This window comes from Hemiscyllium ocellatum, chromosome 31, assembly GCF_020745735.1.
Source record: "Hemiscyllium ocellatum isolate sHemOce1 chromosome 31, sHemOce1.pat.X.cur, whole genome shotgun sequence".
NCBI classification, from domain to species: domain Eukaryota; kingdom Metazoa; phylum Chordata; class Chondrichthyes; order Orectolobiformes; family Hemiscylliidae; genus Hemiscyllium; species Hemiscyllium ocellatum.
In genome coordinates this window covers 21,189,781-21,206,515 of record NC_083431.1, presented here as the reverse complement: position 1 = coordinate 21,206,515, position 16,735 = coordinate 21,189,781, and the positions used below count along the sequence as shown (strand labels likewise).

The 16,735-nt window shown below is 38.0% G+C and overlaps 1 protein-coding gene across 4 annotated transcripts in view; it reads right to left on the bottom strand.

Moving 5' to 3' along the window:
* Window positions 1-15,887, bottom strand: part of myo18ab (myosin XVIIIA b) — a 308,092-nt gene extending 292,205 nt beyond the window's left edge. For all 4 annotated transcript variants that reach the window (XM_060848332.1, XM_060848328.1, XM_060848330.1 and 1 more), the window contains exons 1-2: window positions 15,810-15,887; window positions 4,351-5,494 (exon numbers count right to left, since the gene is read on the bottom strand). In XM_060848332.1, the coding sequence (XP_060704315.1) occupies window positions 4,351-5,358 (1,008 nt within the window). In that variant the 5' untranslated portion in view covers window positions 5,359-5,494; window positions 15,810-15,887. The remainder of the gene's footprint in view (window positions 1-4,350; window positions 5,495-15,809) is intronic.
* Window positions 15,888-16,735: the final 848 nt, after the last annotated feature.

Sequence of the window (16,735 nt, the reverse complement as noted above, 5' to 3'; positions counted from 1 at the left end):
CTCTTTCTGTGCAAGGAAAAATATTTTGGTGAACTGGGTGGCTGAGGGCCCCCCTGGACTTTCAAATTGGCACAGATTAATTATGGAATATATCCCCCTTGACTTCCTCACAAATATGGTGCACCGAAAGACTGAATTATTTTATAAAATATGGCAGCCCTTTTTGAATTATATAAATGCAGATATTTCGGCTATCCTAACAAGGGCTTTTATTTAGTGAAGATTTCAGACCGGGCTGCTCCGGGGCCCCTTGGGAGAGGAATCCTGCGCGAATACGGGTTTTATTATATTTGATGTTTATACATTCCGAGCATCTAAGAGACTTAGGTATACACTCTGGTTAGTTATAGGTTAGATTAGTAGAAAGTAGAGTGTTTTTTTTTTCTTTCTTTTTTCGTTTTTTTTTCTTTTTTTGTTTTCTTTCTTTCTCTTTTCTTTGTTAAATTATGACTATTGTATATATGATTTAATTGTACATCAATGTTTGTATTTGAGAGTTTTGTTTATTTTTGTAAATTTGCAAAAATGTTAAATTTCAATAAAAATATCTACAAAAAAAAACTTGCTCCTCAAGAGGGCAACTTTTGATTAATGCAACTAATAATAAGCCTTCAATAGCCTATGCTAGTTTATACCAGAAGAATAGGTCACATTAACATTAACTTATTACTTAGAAGTTGCTGTCCAAGGTGGAGGAGTTGATTTTTAAAAAATTCTCATTGACTGGGTTTATGATTTTAATTAATAAACAGACAGTAACTCAGTTTCTGATCAGTTAGTTTCTCATTATTACTGGCACCTACACTAAAAAAAAGTCATGCTTAATTGCATTTACAACATTTTAAACGCTTGAGTAAAAAGTGAGGTCTGCAGATGCTGGATATCAGAGCCGAAAATGTGCTGCTGGTTAAAGCACAGCAGGTCAGGCAGCATCCAAGGAACAGGAAATTTGACGTTTCGGGCCGGAGCCCTTCATCATTCCTGATGAAGGGTTCCGGCCCGAAACGTCGAATTTCCTGTTCCTTGGATGCTGCCTGACCTGCTGTGCTTTAACCAGCAGCACATTTTCAGCAATATTTTAAATGCAACAATTTTCAGAAATGAAAGCAACCAGCATTAACTCGGAAGACCTGTTCAGCACTCAGTTTGAAATGTTACGCATCATCTGCATTTGTTTTTAAGCAGCATTTATTTTAGACAGCCACAAAATTGTTTTTATAAACTGTCATAGATTAAAAACTTCAATACATATATATTTAATGATAGTTTAAAAGCGTTATATTGCCCAAAAGGTGGCTGCTACAATCATGTGACTGGATTTAGCAATAACCTTCCAGAAGTGAGCAGGATAATTAATATCTCATATTTCCCTAATAGGACTGGAATGTTCACTATTGTGTCATAAACTGCCACAAAAAGATTGGCTGTTTCCAAAAAAAGCCTACATAATAGAACTCTACACAAGTTACCTCTATACTGGAAGGTGCATTCATGACTTTCCAGTTAACCAACTCTCTTTGGCCCATCTCAGAGTTATCTGCAATGGAATCTAAGACTGCCATATGGAGTCTTTCTGCCAAAGTATGACTGGGGTCAGTTCAGCTGTCAGACCCTTTTGGTGCCTAAAAATGAACATAAATAGTTGCCTGCATAAGTAGAAAATGTCTTTGTTGCAAATGCAGAGAAACGCTGAGAAATGTCAAAATTCCAACTTTTGTTTTTTTTCTGGAGACTGTACACAACTGATTAGAAGTTTTGTATTTACTTGTAGATGACTTTTATGAATAAAGTATAGTTTTGAAATAAAAAAAATCTGCAATGCAATTGCAATGCTAACAGTTTCATATCCCACAGCCAAAAGGAGGGTTTGTCATATGATTCCCACAATGCTGAACCCAAGTACTTTTTAACTATACAATTATGGCATCTAGATCTATGTGTTTGTTTATGGCGCTGTGGTTGGAGTGCCAGGCCTCTAGGAATTCTCTGGCATGTCTTTGCTTAGCCTGTCCCAGGATAGATGTGTTGTCCCAGTCGAAACGGTGTTTTCTTTTCATCCGTGTGTAGGGCTACGAGGGAAAGAGGGTAGTGTCTTTTTGTGGCTAGCTGGTGTTCAAGTATCCTGGTGGCTAACTTTCTTCTTGTGTGTCCTATGTAGTATCAACCCCTCCGAAAACGAACAGGAAATGACATCATCACAAACCCCAGGAACCCCACCCAGAAGATATAAATACAAAACAGGAGACAACAGCTTCGCTTCACTTGGAGGTCACCACTGATGATGTTACCTAGCAAGGTAATGAAACATCTGGATATCAAACCTACAGCTCAGCGAGCAAACCTACACCCTAAACCTCAACCTGAGCTACAAACCTTCACAAACTAGATAGAATTTTACAACAATTTGACAACGGCTTCACAATCACCATTTCAGATGTATTTATTGAATTCAAATTCCTCTAGTTGCTATAATGGGATTCGAACCCATCTCCATACAGCATTATTTTGGACTTGTCAGATCACTAGTATAGTGATATTACTGCTATGCCAATACCTCCCTACAAAGGTTTTTCACCTTTTATCATGGTTAACATTATGGTCATTAAATGTCTTCAATAAAATAGGGAAGCCGAGCAGAGCTGGAGATTTTGACCAATAAAAAAACATAATGAAACACCACAACTATCATTTTTCCGGTCTTGACTTTACACCTGTTATGAAGCTGGATAACTACAGGAAATTTATACATACAGCTTTTGCACATGAACAGCAACTGACCTGTTGCAAGAAGCTGAAATCCATTCAAGCGCAGGGGATCAACAGACAACAGTAACAACTTTTATTTGATGTAATAAAAACATTCCAACATGCTTTAAGTGAGAAACTAAACAAAATTTGACACCAAACTACATAAGTAAATATTAGAACTGCTTTAAATGACAAGGGCAGCATGTTGACTCCATAGTTTGCACTGTCAGCTCACAGCGTCAGGGAGCCAGGTTCTATTCCAGTCTTGGGTGATTGTATGCAGACTCTACACATTCTCCCTGTGTCGTTGAGAGTTTCTGCTCTGGTTTCTTTCCAAAGCCAAACGATCCACAGGTTAGGTAGATTGACTATGTTAAATTGCCCTGTTACTGTCCAGAATGTGCACACTAGCTAGATTAGCCATGGTAAATGTGGGGTTATAGAGATATGGTAGGTAACTCATCAGAGGGTCAGTGTGGATTCAATGGGCCAAGTGGCCTCTTTCCATACTGTAGAGTCTCTACGATTCTATGACTGTAAAAGAATGTTGGTGTACGGTGATTACATGTGCAATGTACTTTCACCAGAATTTCTTAGCTAGATATTTGCCTTATACAGGTACCACAACTACATTTATCTCTGAGCACAAATAGAGGAAATTTGATCTTTTGGTATTGAAATTCAATCTGAACTAGATAAGTATAAACGTTACTTTCAGCTGAGTTGCAACAATGGCTGTGGGTGAAAGCCACGGCTAAAATTAAAATAAACATTAAAAAGGTACATGCATAATTCATAAGTAAATTAAACTTAATTGCATCCTTCAGTGCCTTTTGCATCAGGTTAGATTTTCTCTAGCAACTTTTCTGCCTAATAAAAAGGAATACTTTAAAAGAAGCTGCAAATCACTGGTCCCTATTTTGCACTGGTGCCTTGCACGAATTTCAATTGTTTTATCACATTTGAAAGAAATGATCTTTAAACATGGAACACCATGACATTTTCAAGATGGCATTAGTTAGTTAAATATGAAATGTTACTTTGAACTGATTTTCCAGCAATTTTATTACTACGCTTTGCTCAATCTTACATTATCAATTTTAATATCAAATGCAATTGATTGAAGAGGAGATCACAAATCTCAATAAATAGTGGAGCACTCGAGCATAAGCTTTAATGCGAACACCTTCGCATTAATGAATCAATAACCATAATTATTGACAAATCAGAACAAAAAATGTTTGCTAACCAAACTCATTGAATTACAGCAGCTCCAGATAACACATCATTTTTAAATTCTGTAACTGGCATTTCTACAAACCACTCTTAACACAACTAACTGCTAAGTTCCATACAAAAAAAAATGATATTTAATCCTATTGCACAATGAGAAATGTTAAAACATTCCAGTTCAGTAGTAAACAAACAGGTTACTCAACTGTGAGATGTCAAATATTTGTTAGGTAAAGACATTAGAATTATTTAGCAGGACCCTTGATTTGATAATATCTGAAAAACCAGAATTCTTTTCATGGTTTGTAGTTCTACAAGTATCTAAGTGATCAAACCAAGATTAGACTTAATTTTTTAAGGAGTACTTACACCAAAAGTATCTCTGCGAATTCCTTTATGGTTTCTCAACCAAGATCGGCTGAGCTCATTCAACTCCAGGATTGGCTGCACTTTTAGTCTCACAGTGTCTCCTGATTGACGGATCATCTCAACTATTTCATCACGTGATCTATTTTCAACATTCTTATTGTTAATTTCCACCAATCTATCTCCTGGCATCAGACCCAATGCCAAATCTTTGGTACCAGCTCCAGGTTCTGCAAAATGAACCATTCGACGATACACTTGACCATCAGGTCCTCTGTCCAGCATAGTTGTTCTCCGCAAAGAGAATCCAAAGTCGCCTGTATTTCTTCTTTGCAATACAAGTTCTCTTGGTTCTATAGGTATAGGCGGTACCACCGGAGGAAGCCGTAAATCAGCAGCAAAACTTTTACTCACAATTTCCGGAATCAAAGAATTAGGACTTGTTATTGATATTGTATCTGACATATTTTTTGGCATTTCCTCTAAGTACTCCAGTAGTAAGCCTTCATTTCTCATTTCAACTTGTGGTGATGGAGTTGCAGAACTTTCTGATGGAGTTGACATTTCTGACATCTCTTCTCGACTCTTTTGTGAAAAAGAGAACCTCTTTACGAGTTGGACTGAATTCTGTTTAGCAAGAGAACCAAACAAAGCTGCTCTCTGAAGTACAGATCCCTTCAAACTACTTTCATCAATTTTGAGGTCATCACTGGAACTGGCAGTACTCAACTGCTCAGAGTCAAAAATCATGCTTCCTCTATTACTAACAGTATCTGAATCAATATCAGTAAGATTGAGATCTGAACTACTAGCAACTTTTATTGGAATAGGAGCTGAAATTTCCAGTTTAGATTTTGATTCCCGCTTCGAAGAACGATTCAAATTAAAGAGTCCTCGACGAAGACCAACTTCCTCAAGGTTTTTCAATTCTGCTATCGACATTTTCTCCCGTTTTTCCTTCTTTTCTTTTTTTTCCTTCTTATCTTTGTCTTTTTTGATTAAGTTAAACATTTTTAATGTTTAATTTTGCATGCAAATTAGTAATGAATTAAAAAATAATCAAAGATAGAATCTTTTAATAGTCCAGCTGCAATCACAGATAAGTCACTTTTCTTCTTAAACTGGTATGACCAAATGTAATCTGTGTCTGAAATAAAATCAAAGTTATAAATTACAATAGAAACTTGTACAACAGTAAACTCTTCAGTACATAATTTCAATATTTATTTTACTAAAACTATATTCAAGTTACTACTTTAAAATAAATACCTAAAGATTATCCACATCGGTTTAATTACAAATAACCAAAAATGAACATATGTCCAAATATACAATTACCTTTTCAATGTAACAACTTCTCAAACAGCAGTAGTTTGTTACCCTTGTTAATCAATACAGAAATAAGTCATGAAGGCCAGTAAGGGCCCAAATCCAATGTCTAAATAATGTCAGTCAGATTACTGGTGGAACTGCTATCATTGGCAGGTGTTCTTCACTTAAAAGGGAAGAGCTGTAGTCAAGTTTCCTTCAATCATCTACAGCAAATTGTGATGAAAAAAAAAGATGAATTTAGAGGTTATGAGTTGGCATCGACTTGGCTCTGACTACTGTGTTCCCTGACATTTGAATCGACCAGCCATGTTCACAAATAGAGTTTAATCACCAGTGGCATTTTAGTAATATGTATTGGCACTTGTTCAACCATAAACAAAATAGAAAAAAAAGACATTGTCAGTTCCTTTAAGAGAATTGTGGGAGGTTGGTCAGACAACACATGTGAATTGCAGCAAGTGTTGACATTGCACAACCTGACTTCCAAAATGCATAAACTGTGAGGATTCAGAGTGGCCAAGAAACTGACTGAAAGATAAAAAAAATGAATGTGTAAATGAAAAGGATGTGGCAAGGCAAAGAGAAAAGCTGAGAAGTGCCACAGGATTCAGTGCTGGGTACACTGCAGTTTCTAAATTACATATAACCTGAATTCAAAAACTCAACACTAAGGTACGAGATTACTCAATGCTAAAAGGCACAACAACATGGAGGTGACACTAAAATTATAGAAGTTGTTGGAAAAAGTATGGAATTAACAGAATAATTGCAGATGAAATTTAATGCAAACAGGTGTTAAGAGCTACACAGAGGAAGAAAAACAGTTAACATACAAAACAGAATGAAAATAGTCAGTGATCAAGAAATACTTTGAAATAAACCAATAAACCAACGATATCCAAACAATGGAGAGCAGTGTTCAAAGTCCACAGGATGTTAAACTCCAGAGTAAAATCAATGAAAAACAAGTAAAAGGAGTCAGTGATCAAATTTTACATTTAATCCTTTTAGGTTGAATTTAGTTTCTTTGCAACCAAAGTGTGGCGATGGTAAGTCAATAACGAGTAAAGACTAGAGAAATTTGGGCATTTCATCCTAGAAAAGCAGTATTAGATGATGGAATAGAGTTAGACAACTTTTAGAAGGCAAAAAAAGAGTAAAGAGTGCATTTTCACCCTCTTCTTTTACAGGATTCTAAAATGCTCCCAATTCTCACATTTGCTGCTATTTCCGGGAATTCTAAACACCTCTTCTTTGAATCTATAATATCCCTAATGTCTTTTGTGGGCCATGGTTGAGCTACCTTTCCTCTTATTTTCATGCCAGATAGGAATGAATAATTGTTGTAATTCATGTGCAAGGTTGCCAATCTAATGAGATAATGATGTCACTTTAAAAAGCTTATTTTACCCTGGGCTTTGTTGAAGAGAGGTTGTAAAGGCAGAGGGGATGAACTGGCTACAGAAAATGTTTTTTGTACATAACTTAGTAGGTCTTTAGTTTTGTTTTAAACAGTTGTAATAATGGATGGGGTGTGGTTAGCTGTCACAGACCAGGCATTCTACTTTTTTTAAAAGCTTTAGCAGTCAGACGCTGTTTGGAGTCCCAGAAGAGGTGGAAGCTTCAGCAAATGATTCCTAGCTGTTACTTTCTCTGAAATCCCTCTTGATGTTGTTTCCCCCCTGGACTGGAGAAGTGCATGTAAGAATCCACATCTGAATTTATCTTTTTTGTCAAGGAATGCATTTATGGTACGTTACTACGCTAGAACAGTTAATTAGAAATAGGTATTATATTTATTATTCAGTTAAGTTTGCCAATGGTTAAGTTATTCCAAAGTCATCTTTCTTTTGTTTGTATTTTGACTATAAATGTTTAAATTAATTGTGTTTTACTTAATATTGATTTGTCTGATCAGTGACATCACATCTGGAACATGCACTTCACATCTACCTTTAAAAGAAAAAAAAGAAGTTAGCGTCTAGGCTACCTTCTTAAAATATTTTGAGGGTGACTGGTCTGCGCCATAACACTTCCATCAACCACTTTAGTGAGGTTCCCCAATCCATGCTTGTCAACTCATGGCTCATACCCTCAGTTCCCTTTATTTTGATTCAGGACCCTAGTTTCAGATTTGGCTACTTCACTCTCCATCTCAGTGAATGTCATATTATGATCACTTAAAAAAGTATCACATATGCACTCCAGAGATTCCTCCTCCACATTACCAGTTATAGCTCAGTTTGTCCAATTTAAATGTAAATTAAAGTCACTCATGATTACGGATGTACCCTTACTGCACACAACTCTGATTTATTGTTTAATGCCTTGTCTACACCTCAACTACTATTTTGGGGACTATAAACAAAGCCCAGCAATATTTTCTGATCCTTTGTGTTTCTTATTCCTATTAAAATAATGGGGCTGGAATCACATTATGGGCAATGGTTAACACTGCTGCCTCACAGCACTAGGATTCCAGACTCTTTTCCAGCCTCGGGCGGATGTGTGGAGTTTGCACATCCTCCCAGTGTCTGCGTGGGTTTCCTCCAGGTGCTCCGGTTTCCTCCCACAGTCCAAAGATGTGCAGGTCAGGTGAATTGGCCAAGCTAAATTGTCCACAGTGTTAAGTGGGAAATGGGTTTGGGTGGTTACTCTTTGGAGGGTCGGTGTGGACTTGTTGGGCCAAAGGGCCTGTTTCCACACTGTAGGAAATCTAATCTAATCTGATCTAATACCTTCCACAAATAGCAGTCTAAATTCTTTGATTGTTTTAAAGCCAATTCACGTTGAAGAAACACGTGTTACAGCAAAACCAAACTATATGTATTTGCGCAACCTTTATCAACCTTATTACGAACAAGCCTTTACAACTCGGCTTTGTAAACGTGTTAGTCATTTAGCTTTATTTTGTATTATGGCCCCATATGTTTTTCGCACTCGATTTTTTTGTCTTCCACTTTTGCTTCTTACCTTTGTCTTTTGTTTCTATCCTTATTGCTCCATACTGTCTCCCTGTTCAGGTTGACTTTCCTTTCTCTGCCTACAAAGAACACTGATTTGGAGATGCTGGTGTTGGACTGGGATGTACAAAGTTAAAAATCACACAACACCGGGTTATAGTCAAACAGGTTCAATTGGAAGGACACTAACCTTTGGAGCGACGCTCCTTCATTAGGTGATAGTGGAGGGCTCAATCCTAACAGAATTTATAGCAAAAGTTTACAGTGTGATGTAACTGAAATTATACATTGAAAAAATACCTGGATTATCTGTTAAGCCTTTCATCTGTTAGAATACAGTGACAGTTTCACTGTATTCTAACAGATGAAAGGCTTAACAATCAATTTTTCAAAGTATAATTTCAGTTACATCACACTGTAAATTTTTGCTATAAATTCTGTGTTAGGATTGAGCCCTCCACTATCACCTGATGAAGGAGCGTCGCTCCGAAAGCTAGTGTGCTTCCAATTAAACCTGTTGGACTATAACCTGTTGTTGTGAGATTTTTAACTTTATAAAGAATACTAATTATGTTCAGGAACTTATCTTCCTTTAAATATTCCAGCTGGAATACAAGGTTCTTGTCTTTTATTTTTTTGAAACTTTCATCTTAATTTTACTTCCTTTATGTTACTTTCGAGCTTTTATATTAGCCCTAACTTTCTCAGTTAAACCCACGTACAGCTGCTCGTTTTAAAAAATAAACAGTAATAGTCCAGCCTCAAAAAAGGCTATTTTAGCTGTACAGGATACCAGTCAGATACAGGAGGAAGATTGTCTTTAGTCTAAGAAGCACATGGACAAGGGAAAGACTGATCAAAATATGCTTTCCAGCTAGTGGCGAACTTAAGTTCTTTGACAACTGAATAGAAAACCTGGAGATCGATACAAATACTTACTCTGAATCCACTGGAAGCACAGAACAACAATAGAGACTGTTCACTATCAAGACTAATTTCATAAAGCATGAAACATCTCTTAGCACTTAAGAGGGAAGTGATCCTCTCCGTAGTTTAAAGCCTATTTTTTAAAACTCATTTATGGAATGTGGGTGTCACTGACTGACCAACACTTATTGCCTGTCCCTAGTTGCCCTGGAGAAGGAGATGGTAAGCTGCCTTCTTGAAAGCTATAGTCCACCTGATTCAGGTATTACTCATTTGTACAGTAAAAAATTTTAGAACATGATATCTTGTCAGGCCCACCTTTCATCCACTAATTCAAAGTTTAAATCTTTTGTAAATGTCTTCTGTCTCCAAGACCAGAACAAAATTAGATTCAATACAACAGAAATCAGTCTACTGCACTGAGCTGCTTCCACAGTCAATGCACTGAATCTCAATGTTCTGATGCTAGTTGAAAATTGATCTCCTCATTTCCTATTTCTGAGATATAAAATTTTAAAAAGTATAATTCCGGTCTCTTTCCTATTGGAAAGATGATGTGCAACTTGAAAGGGTTCAGGAAAGATTTACAAGGATATTGCCAGGGTTGGAGGATTTGAGCTAGAGGGAGAGGCTAAACTGGCTGGGGCTGTTTTCTCTGGAGCATCTGAGGTGTAGGGGTGACCTTATAGAAGTTTACAAAAATTATAAGGGGCATGGATAGGATAAATAGGCAAAGTCTTTTCCCTGGGGTCGGGGAGTCCAGAACTAGAGGGCATAGGTTTAGGGTGAGAGGGGCAAGATATAAAAAAGACCTAAGGGGCAACTTTTTCACAGAGGGTGGTACGTGCATGGAATGAGCTGCCAGAGGAAGTGGTGGAGGCTGGTAGAATTGCAACATTTAAAAGGTATCTGGATGGGTATATGAATAGGAAGGGTTTGGACAGATATGGGCCAGGTGCTGGCAGGTGGGACTAAATTGGATTGGATATCTGGTCGGCATGGACAGGTTGGACCGAAGGGTCTGTTTCCATGCTGTAAATCTCTATGACTTTACATAACTTCTATACACTAAGTTCATTCAAACAGCAGAAATCACCATTGCAAGTAAATTCATTATGTTCAGCAATTGGGTAATAAGATTATAAGATATAGGAACAGAAGTAGGACATTCAGTCTGTCAAGTGTGCTCTACAATTCAATTAGATCACGGCTGATTGATAATGCTCAACTTCATTTTCTTACTTTCTCCCCAATTCTCTTACTGATTAAAAACATCTTTCCGTCTCATCTGTGAACAGAGTTAGTGGCAGGGTCCTGGAGGGTTGCCAAACAAAGAGACCTTGAGATGCAGGTGCATATTTCCTCGAAAGTGAAGTCACAGGTAGACAGGGTGGTGAAGGTGACTTTTGACACTTGTCTTCATGGGTCAGTGCATTGGGATGTCATGTTGCAGCTGTACAGGACATTGATGAGGCAATTTTTAGAATACTGTATTCAATTCTGGTCTTCCTGCAATAGGAAAGAGGTTGTTAAACATGAAAGGTTTCCGAAAAGATTTATAAAGAACGTTGCCAGGATGAGGCTTTGAGCTATAGGGAGAGGCTGAATAGGCTGGGCTTTTTTTTTGCCTTTGGAGCATTGGAGAATGAGAGATGACATTATAGAGATTATAAAATCATGAGGGGCATGAATAAGGTAAATAACCAAAGTCTTTTTCCCATGGGTGGGCACTCCAAAACTAAACAGCAAAGATTTAAAATAAGAGGCACCTGAGGGGCAACTATTTTACCCAGAGGGTGGTGCTTGTATGAACACACTGTCAGAGGAGATGATGGAAATGGGTACAATTACAACATTTCAAAGTAATCTGGATGGGTACGAATAGGAAGGGTTTAGAGGGATATGGGCCAAATGCTAGCAAATGGGACTAGATCAATTTAGGATATCTGGTCAGCATAGACAAGTTGGTTTGAAGTGTCTGTTTTCATGCTGTTTTGACATTATGGCCCAGCCTCAATAGTACTCTGTGGTTAAAAAAAACCACAGATTCACAACCATCAGAAGAAATTCCTCCTCAACTCTGTCTTAAATAGGAATATGTTCTGTGATTATGTCCTCTGACTCTCTGAAATAGCTCAGCTGTGAAAGTGTTAAACTGAAGATCTAATGGTCCCTGGTTCAATTCTGGGTTTGGGCACTGAATTTGTTCTGGAGTAGGTCAGTTAGAAAATCTCTCTCCCATAAGGGAAAACAGTCTTTCCACACCTAACTTGTCAAGTCCTCCAAGAATCTTGTATGTTTCAACAAGGACACATCTGCTTTGTCTTGTTCCAACAAATACAGGCAGTATCTCCTCAACCTCTCCTGATCAGACAGTCCCTCTATACCTGCTATCAAACAATAAAATCTTGTTTGGATTGCATCCTATGCCAATGTATCTTTCTTTGGATAAGGAGGCCCAAAACCATTCACAGTATCCCAGCTAGTCTGACTCATGCCCTGTACTGTTTTAACAGAATTTCTCTACTTTTAAGTAATAATCTCTTTGACGTTAAAGCAAATATTCCATTTGGCTTGTCTGTTATTTCATGAATGAGAACACCTCAATCTCTCCCTTCTGTAACTTTCGACAATCTTTCTCCATTCAAATAATATCCAGCTCCTCTATTCTTCCTGTCAAAATGCAAAACTCACATTAAACAGCCTAGTTTTTGCCCATTCACTTAACCTGTCCACATCCCTCTGCACACTTTTGGAGTCATCCTCACCACTTGCCTTATTTTTGTGTCATCCACAAACATGACTATAGTATACTGGCTTTCCTCAACCAAGTCATTAATATATGTTGTAAGTAACTATGGCCTCAGCATTGATGCACTATTAATGACAGGTTGCCAGCCTGAAAATCACCCCTTATCCCAACCCTGCCTTGTATTAGTTAGCCAATCTTCTATTCAGAGCTGAAAATGTGTTGCTGGAAAAGCGCAGCAGGTCAGGCAGCATCCAAGGAACAGGAGATTCGACGTTTCAGGCATAAGCCCTTCTTCTTATGCTCGAAACATCGAACCTCCTGTTCCTTGGATGCTGCCTGACCTGCTGCGCTTTTCCAACAACACATTTTCAGCTCTGATCTCCAGCATCTGCAGACCTCACTTTCTCCTCGAATCTTCTATCCGTGCTAATATACTACTTTCAACAATATAGCCTTCTTTAGAAGATAACAGGCTAAGAGGTAGCTATCTAAAAATCCAAATATATTACATCAACCACTTCAGAATTCCAATTTTTTCAGGCTTGATTTTCCCTCTATGAAGCCATCTGACTTTGCTTGATCATATTACACATTTGCCTGCTACTGCATCTTTGATAACAGATGCTAACATTTTCCTCAATAAACGACAGTAAGCTAACTTGTTTACGGATACTTTTTTTGGTTTTGACAGTTTAGTCATGTCAGGTTGAAAAACCGATTAAATAGTCCAAGAAAAGACTATTTTATGGTGTAGCACGGTGACTCAGTAGTTAGCACTGCTGCCTCACAGCACCAGGAACCCAGGTTCGATTCCGGCCTCGGGTGACTGTGTGGAGTCTTCACATTCTCCCCATGTACGCGTGGGTTTCCTCTGGTTTCCTCCCACAGTCCACAGATGTGCAGGCCAGGTGACCTCGCCATACTAAATTGCCCAAAGTATTAGGTGCATTAGTCAGAGGAAATGGGTCTGGGTGGGTTACTCTTCGGAGGGTCGGTGTGGACTGGTTGGGCAGAAGGGCCTGGCTCCACACTGTAGGGAATCTAGTCTAAATAAAAAAGGTATGTTAATGGTAATGAATGTTTTAAAAACATGATTTGGAACAAAATAAATATTTAATTTTCTCACTCTCAGTGGATCTTCACAAAAGTTGTGCACAGACAAAACTGACAACTGGTGACCACAGCTTGGTCTTGATCTTGACTTCATTCTAAAGGTTATTTTCTTATTGAGAAACCCAAGCTTTAAGTTATTAATACTAAGATTAAAGCCATGGTTTTATACTCTTATTTAAAATGTATGCCAAATGAAACCAAGTGTTAAAAAGATTGGAACAAAATACTACTAACATGACTGCATCTAAAAAATATTTATACTGTTTCTGAAAGGCAGCAAATTTCACCCTGCTAATTCATGTTCACATTAAATAGGCTACAGAATTAAGTTCAGCATTTTTACTGCCAATTTGAATATTTGAAAGATATTTATTTGAATATTTGAAAGATATATACATCCTTAATTTTAACACTACATTATGCTATATGCCATTTTTAATTGTGAAAGCTTCTGTGATCCTTACAATATTCTCCAAGTTTTTGTTGTAGCTCTTTCAAAACTTAATACTCGCAGGCACTGCACACTGATTGACTTGATCATGTGCTTCTTCAAAATCAACCTTGATTCAGCTAGTTAAAACCAAGTGTATGTAAATCAAAGATAACTTATGCCTTTTCTCCACAAGTAGTGCACAGAATCTATGTTAAAATCAGAGGTATATCTCATTATTTGTAATGCAATAATATTTGTACAATTTGCTACATCAGTACAACTTTATTTCTAAAAGAAAAGGTGAGAATAAAAGGTATAAGTTTTGTCATTGCACTACATTGCAATACTTTAATACCTGAAAAGGGAGCACTGAGAAATCCTAAATCTTGTGTTACAGACATAAATATGTATTTATATCTCTTGCTCATCAAAAAGCTACTTTGTGAAGTGTTTATGTTGCTACTGTTCATGTAAAAATCAGCAAAGGCAAGGTTTTGCACCTATTCACAAATTTGAGTGATGTCCTATAAAGGAAAACATCACTTTTATTCAAAATTAGTACACAAGTGAAATATTCCATGAGGTAAAAGTTATCAACATAAAAATACAGTATACACATTTGTACCAGATTTAAAACTTAAATGAAAATTATTTCTCCTTTGTTAGGTGATTACAACAACAAATATACACATCTTAAAATCAAGTGTGTATTAGCAAATTTTGCTGCGGTGAAAACTACAGAATTGCATTGCAATGGTTGTATAAGTAAACAACTTGAATCACAAAACTATTATATTTGTAGTATTTATAACTGCTGACAATGTTTATTAAGTAAACAGTACCAAAGTATGTAACTGAATATCAAATTATTTTGTTACCATCGATCTTGTTGCAACTGACAGCAATGTTATTCAGTGCTTTGAGCATTATTAGACAGTGCTTTACATCAACACAAAGTTTACTGTGAACAGAAATCCATTATGCAGGATTAACATTTTTTAAACAACAGTTATTGCAGCTATGTTTATGATAAATAAATTCAAAACAATAATAATTCTCAATTTCTGGCAAAACAAATAACTTTTTTTTACCCTAAATAGAGAAAATCGATTTAACTAGTATTTATCAAATACGTACTGAGAAAAATTATTAAACACATTGTAAATAAATCGAAGGAGCGAATCCATAGTTGCCAATGTTTCTCTTCAGGACTGCAACGGGTATTCTCAGGCAAAGGGAGACAACTCTTTGGAGATGATAAAGTCAAATTGCAATTTTTTGAGAGTTCTGATTTAAAAAGGGGACCTTGGCATTGCTTGAATATAAATATATCATCAATAGGTCAAACTTGCCACGAATTGTTGCAGTAACTTTGAGTATTGGCGTTTTGTTTTAAATCGCTATGCACTGTAATGTGCCTTTAAAGGTTAAGTCTGCCTTGTACATTTTACCTTGTGAAATCCCCATTCCCAGATGAAAAAGCTGTAGGTACAGAAGTGAGCTTGGCCTATAATCGAAATCAGTAACAAAACAGGCACGCTCCGCAAACAATGGGGAAAAAAAATGAACACAGCAAAAATAATTCTCTGTCAAATCTGTCGAACCAGGCGGCTTTCAATTACCCACGGAGATCTCACCTTGTAGCAGTACCTTGCCACCCCCCAAACCCCTGGATTTTGGTGGATCATCCTGGAAACGTTTGGCAATTCGCTTCCTGAAAAAACGCAGCCCTCCCTCCTTCCTTCCATCCATCCAGACAGACAGACAGACATAGCAAAAAAAAACCAACATGCAAAAGAAAAGCCCCGCAAAACACTCAGGAATGTGTTCCTGATGGGCCGGCCACACTCGGAATTAAACCACCCTCCCCGGATAACAAAACAGCAGCAGGTAAGGGTGGATGAAGGACGCTGAATGAAAGCAATGGGCAGCAGAGACTCACCGAGGAGAGCAGGAGCGTGCATTACTTGCGGGTGTCGCCGCTCCGCAGCCGTTGACAGCGCGAGCCTCCCTCTCGCTCTCGCTCGCTCGAGCCCCCACTCGCCGCGCGCCTCCGAGACGGTTAAGATGGCGCTGCGTGCGCGCGCCCTAGGCGCCGATATACCGTCACTGCGCAGCTGCTGGAGGCACGCGCCGCTTGGAGCCCGCCCCTCCCCCCTCCTCCCTCTTGCCGGCGGGGATCGGTTCCAATGTTCATCCGACGCTTTCCGCCTTGCCCGAACTCAACAGAAACGTGAGATTTTGATTTTAGGGAAGAAGCCGAAACAGGAGTTTCAGAAAATTTTCAATCGTCGGTTTTAAAAAAAAGATCCAGCAGCGGGCGAAGTGTGGGAAATAGGGATTGTCGAGACAGAGAAAGATGGGCAGACAGAGAGAGCTCGAGATGATTAAAGATATAGAGCTTGATTGAGATGGATAGAGGTAGAAAGAATTATCTAGCAATGCAGTCAACAGAGTAAATACTTCTCAAAAAAAAATGCTCCGTCAAATCAAAAACGCCAAGCGGTTTTTGAGGCAAATAGAGATGGTTGCTTTCCACCCTGACTTAAAAACTCCCACTCCCCCAATGGCAGTGGACTCCTTCCAGGATTGGTGTGTGGTTGAGACAGAACTCAATACAGAGAAAATGCATTCCAAGACCAGCCTGGCACAGCCTGGTTTACAGTTATTGGCATCCTTCCAGTAACACGAGGGATTCCACTATTGAGTAATATCTGGCGAGGGTTTCAGAGATAAGCTGTGAAATGTTGACTAAAATCTGGGTCAATTTCCTTTATATTTAGATTTGTTTTGCGCTGGTGTTTTCAGCAGGTTCTTCTCGTTCTAAATTATGCCAAAAGCGATACGATGTGTTTGGTACGAACGCAA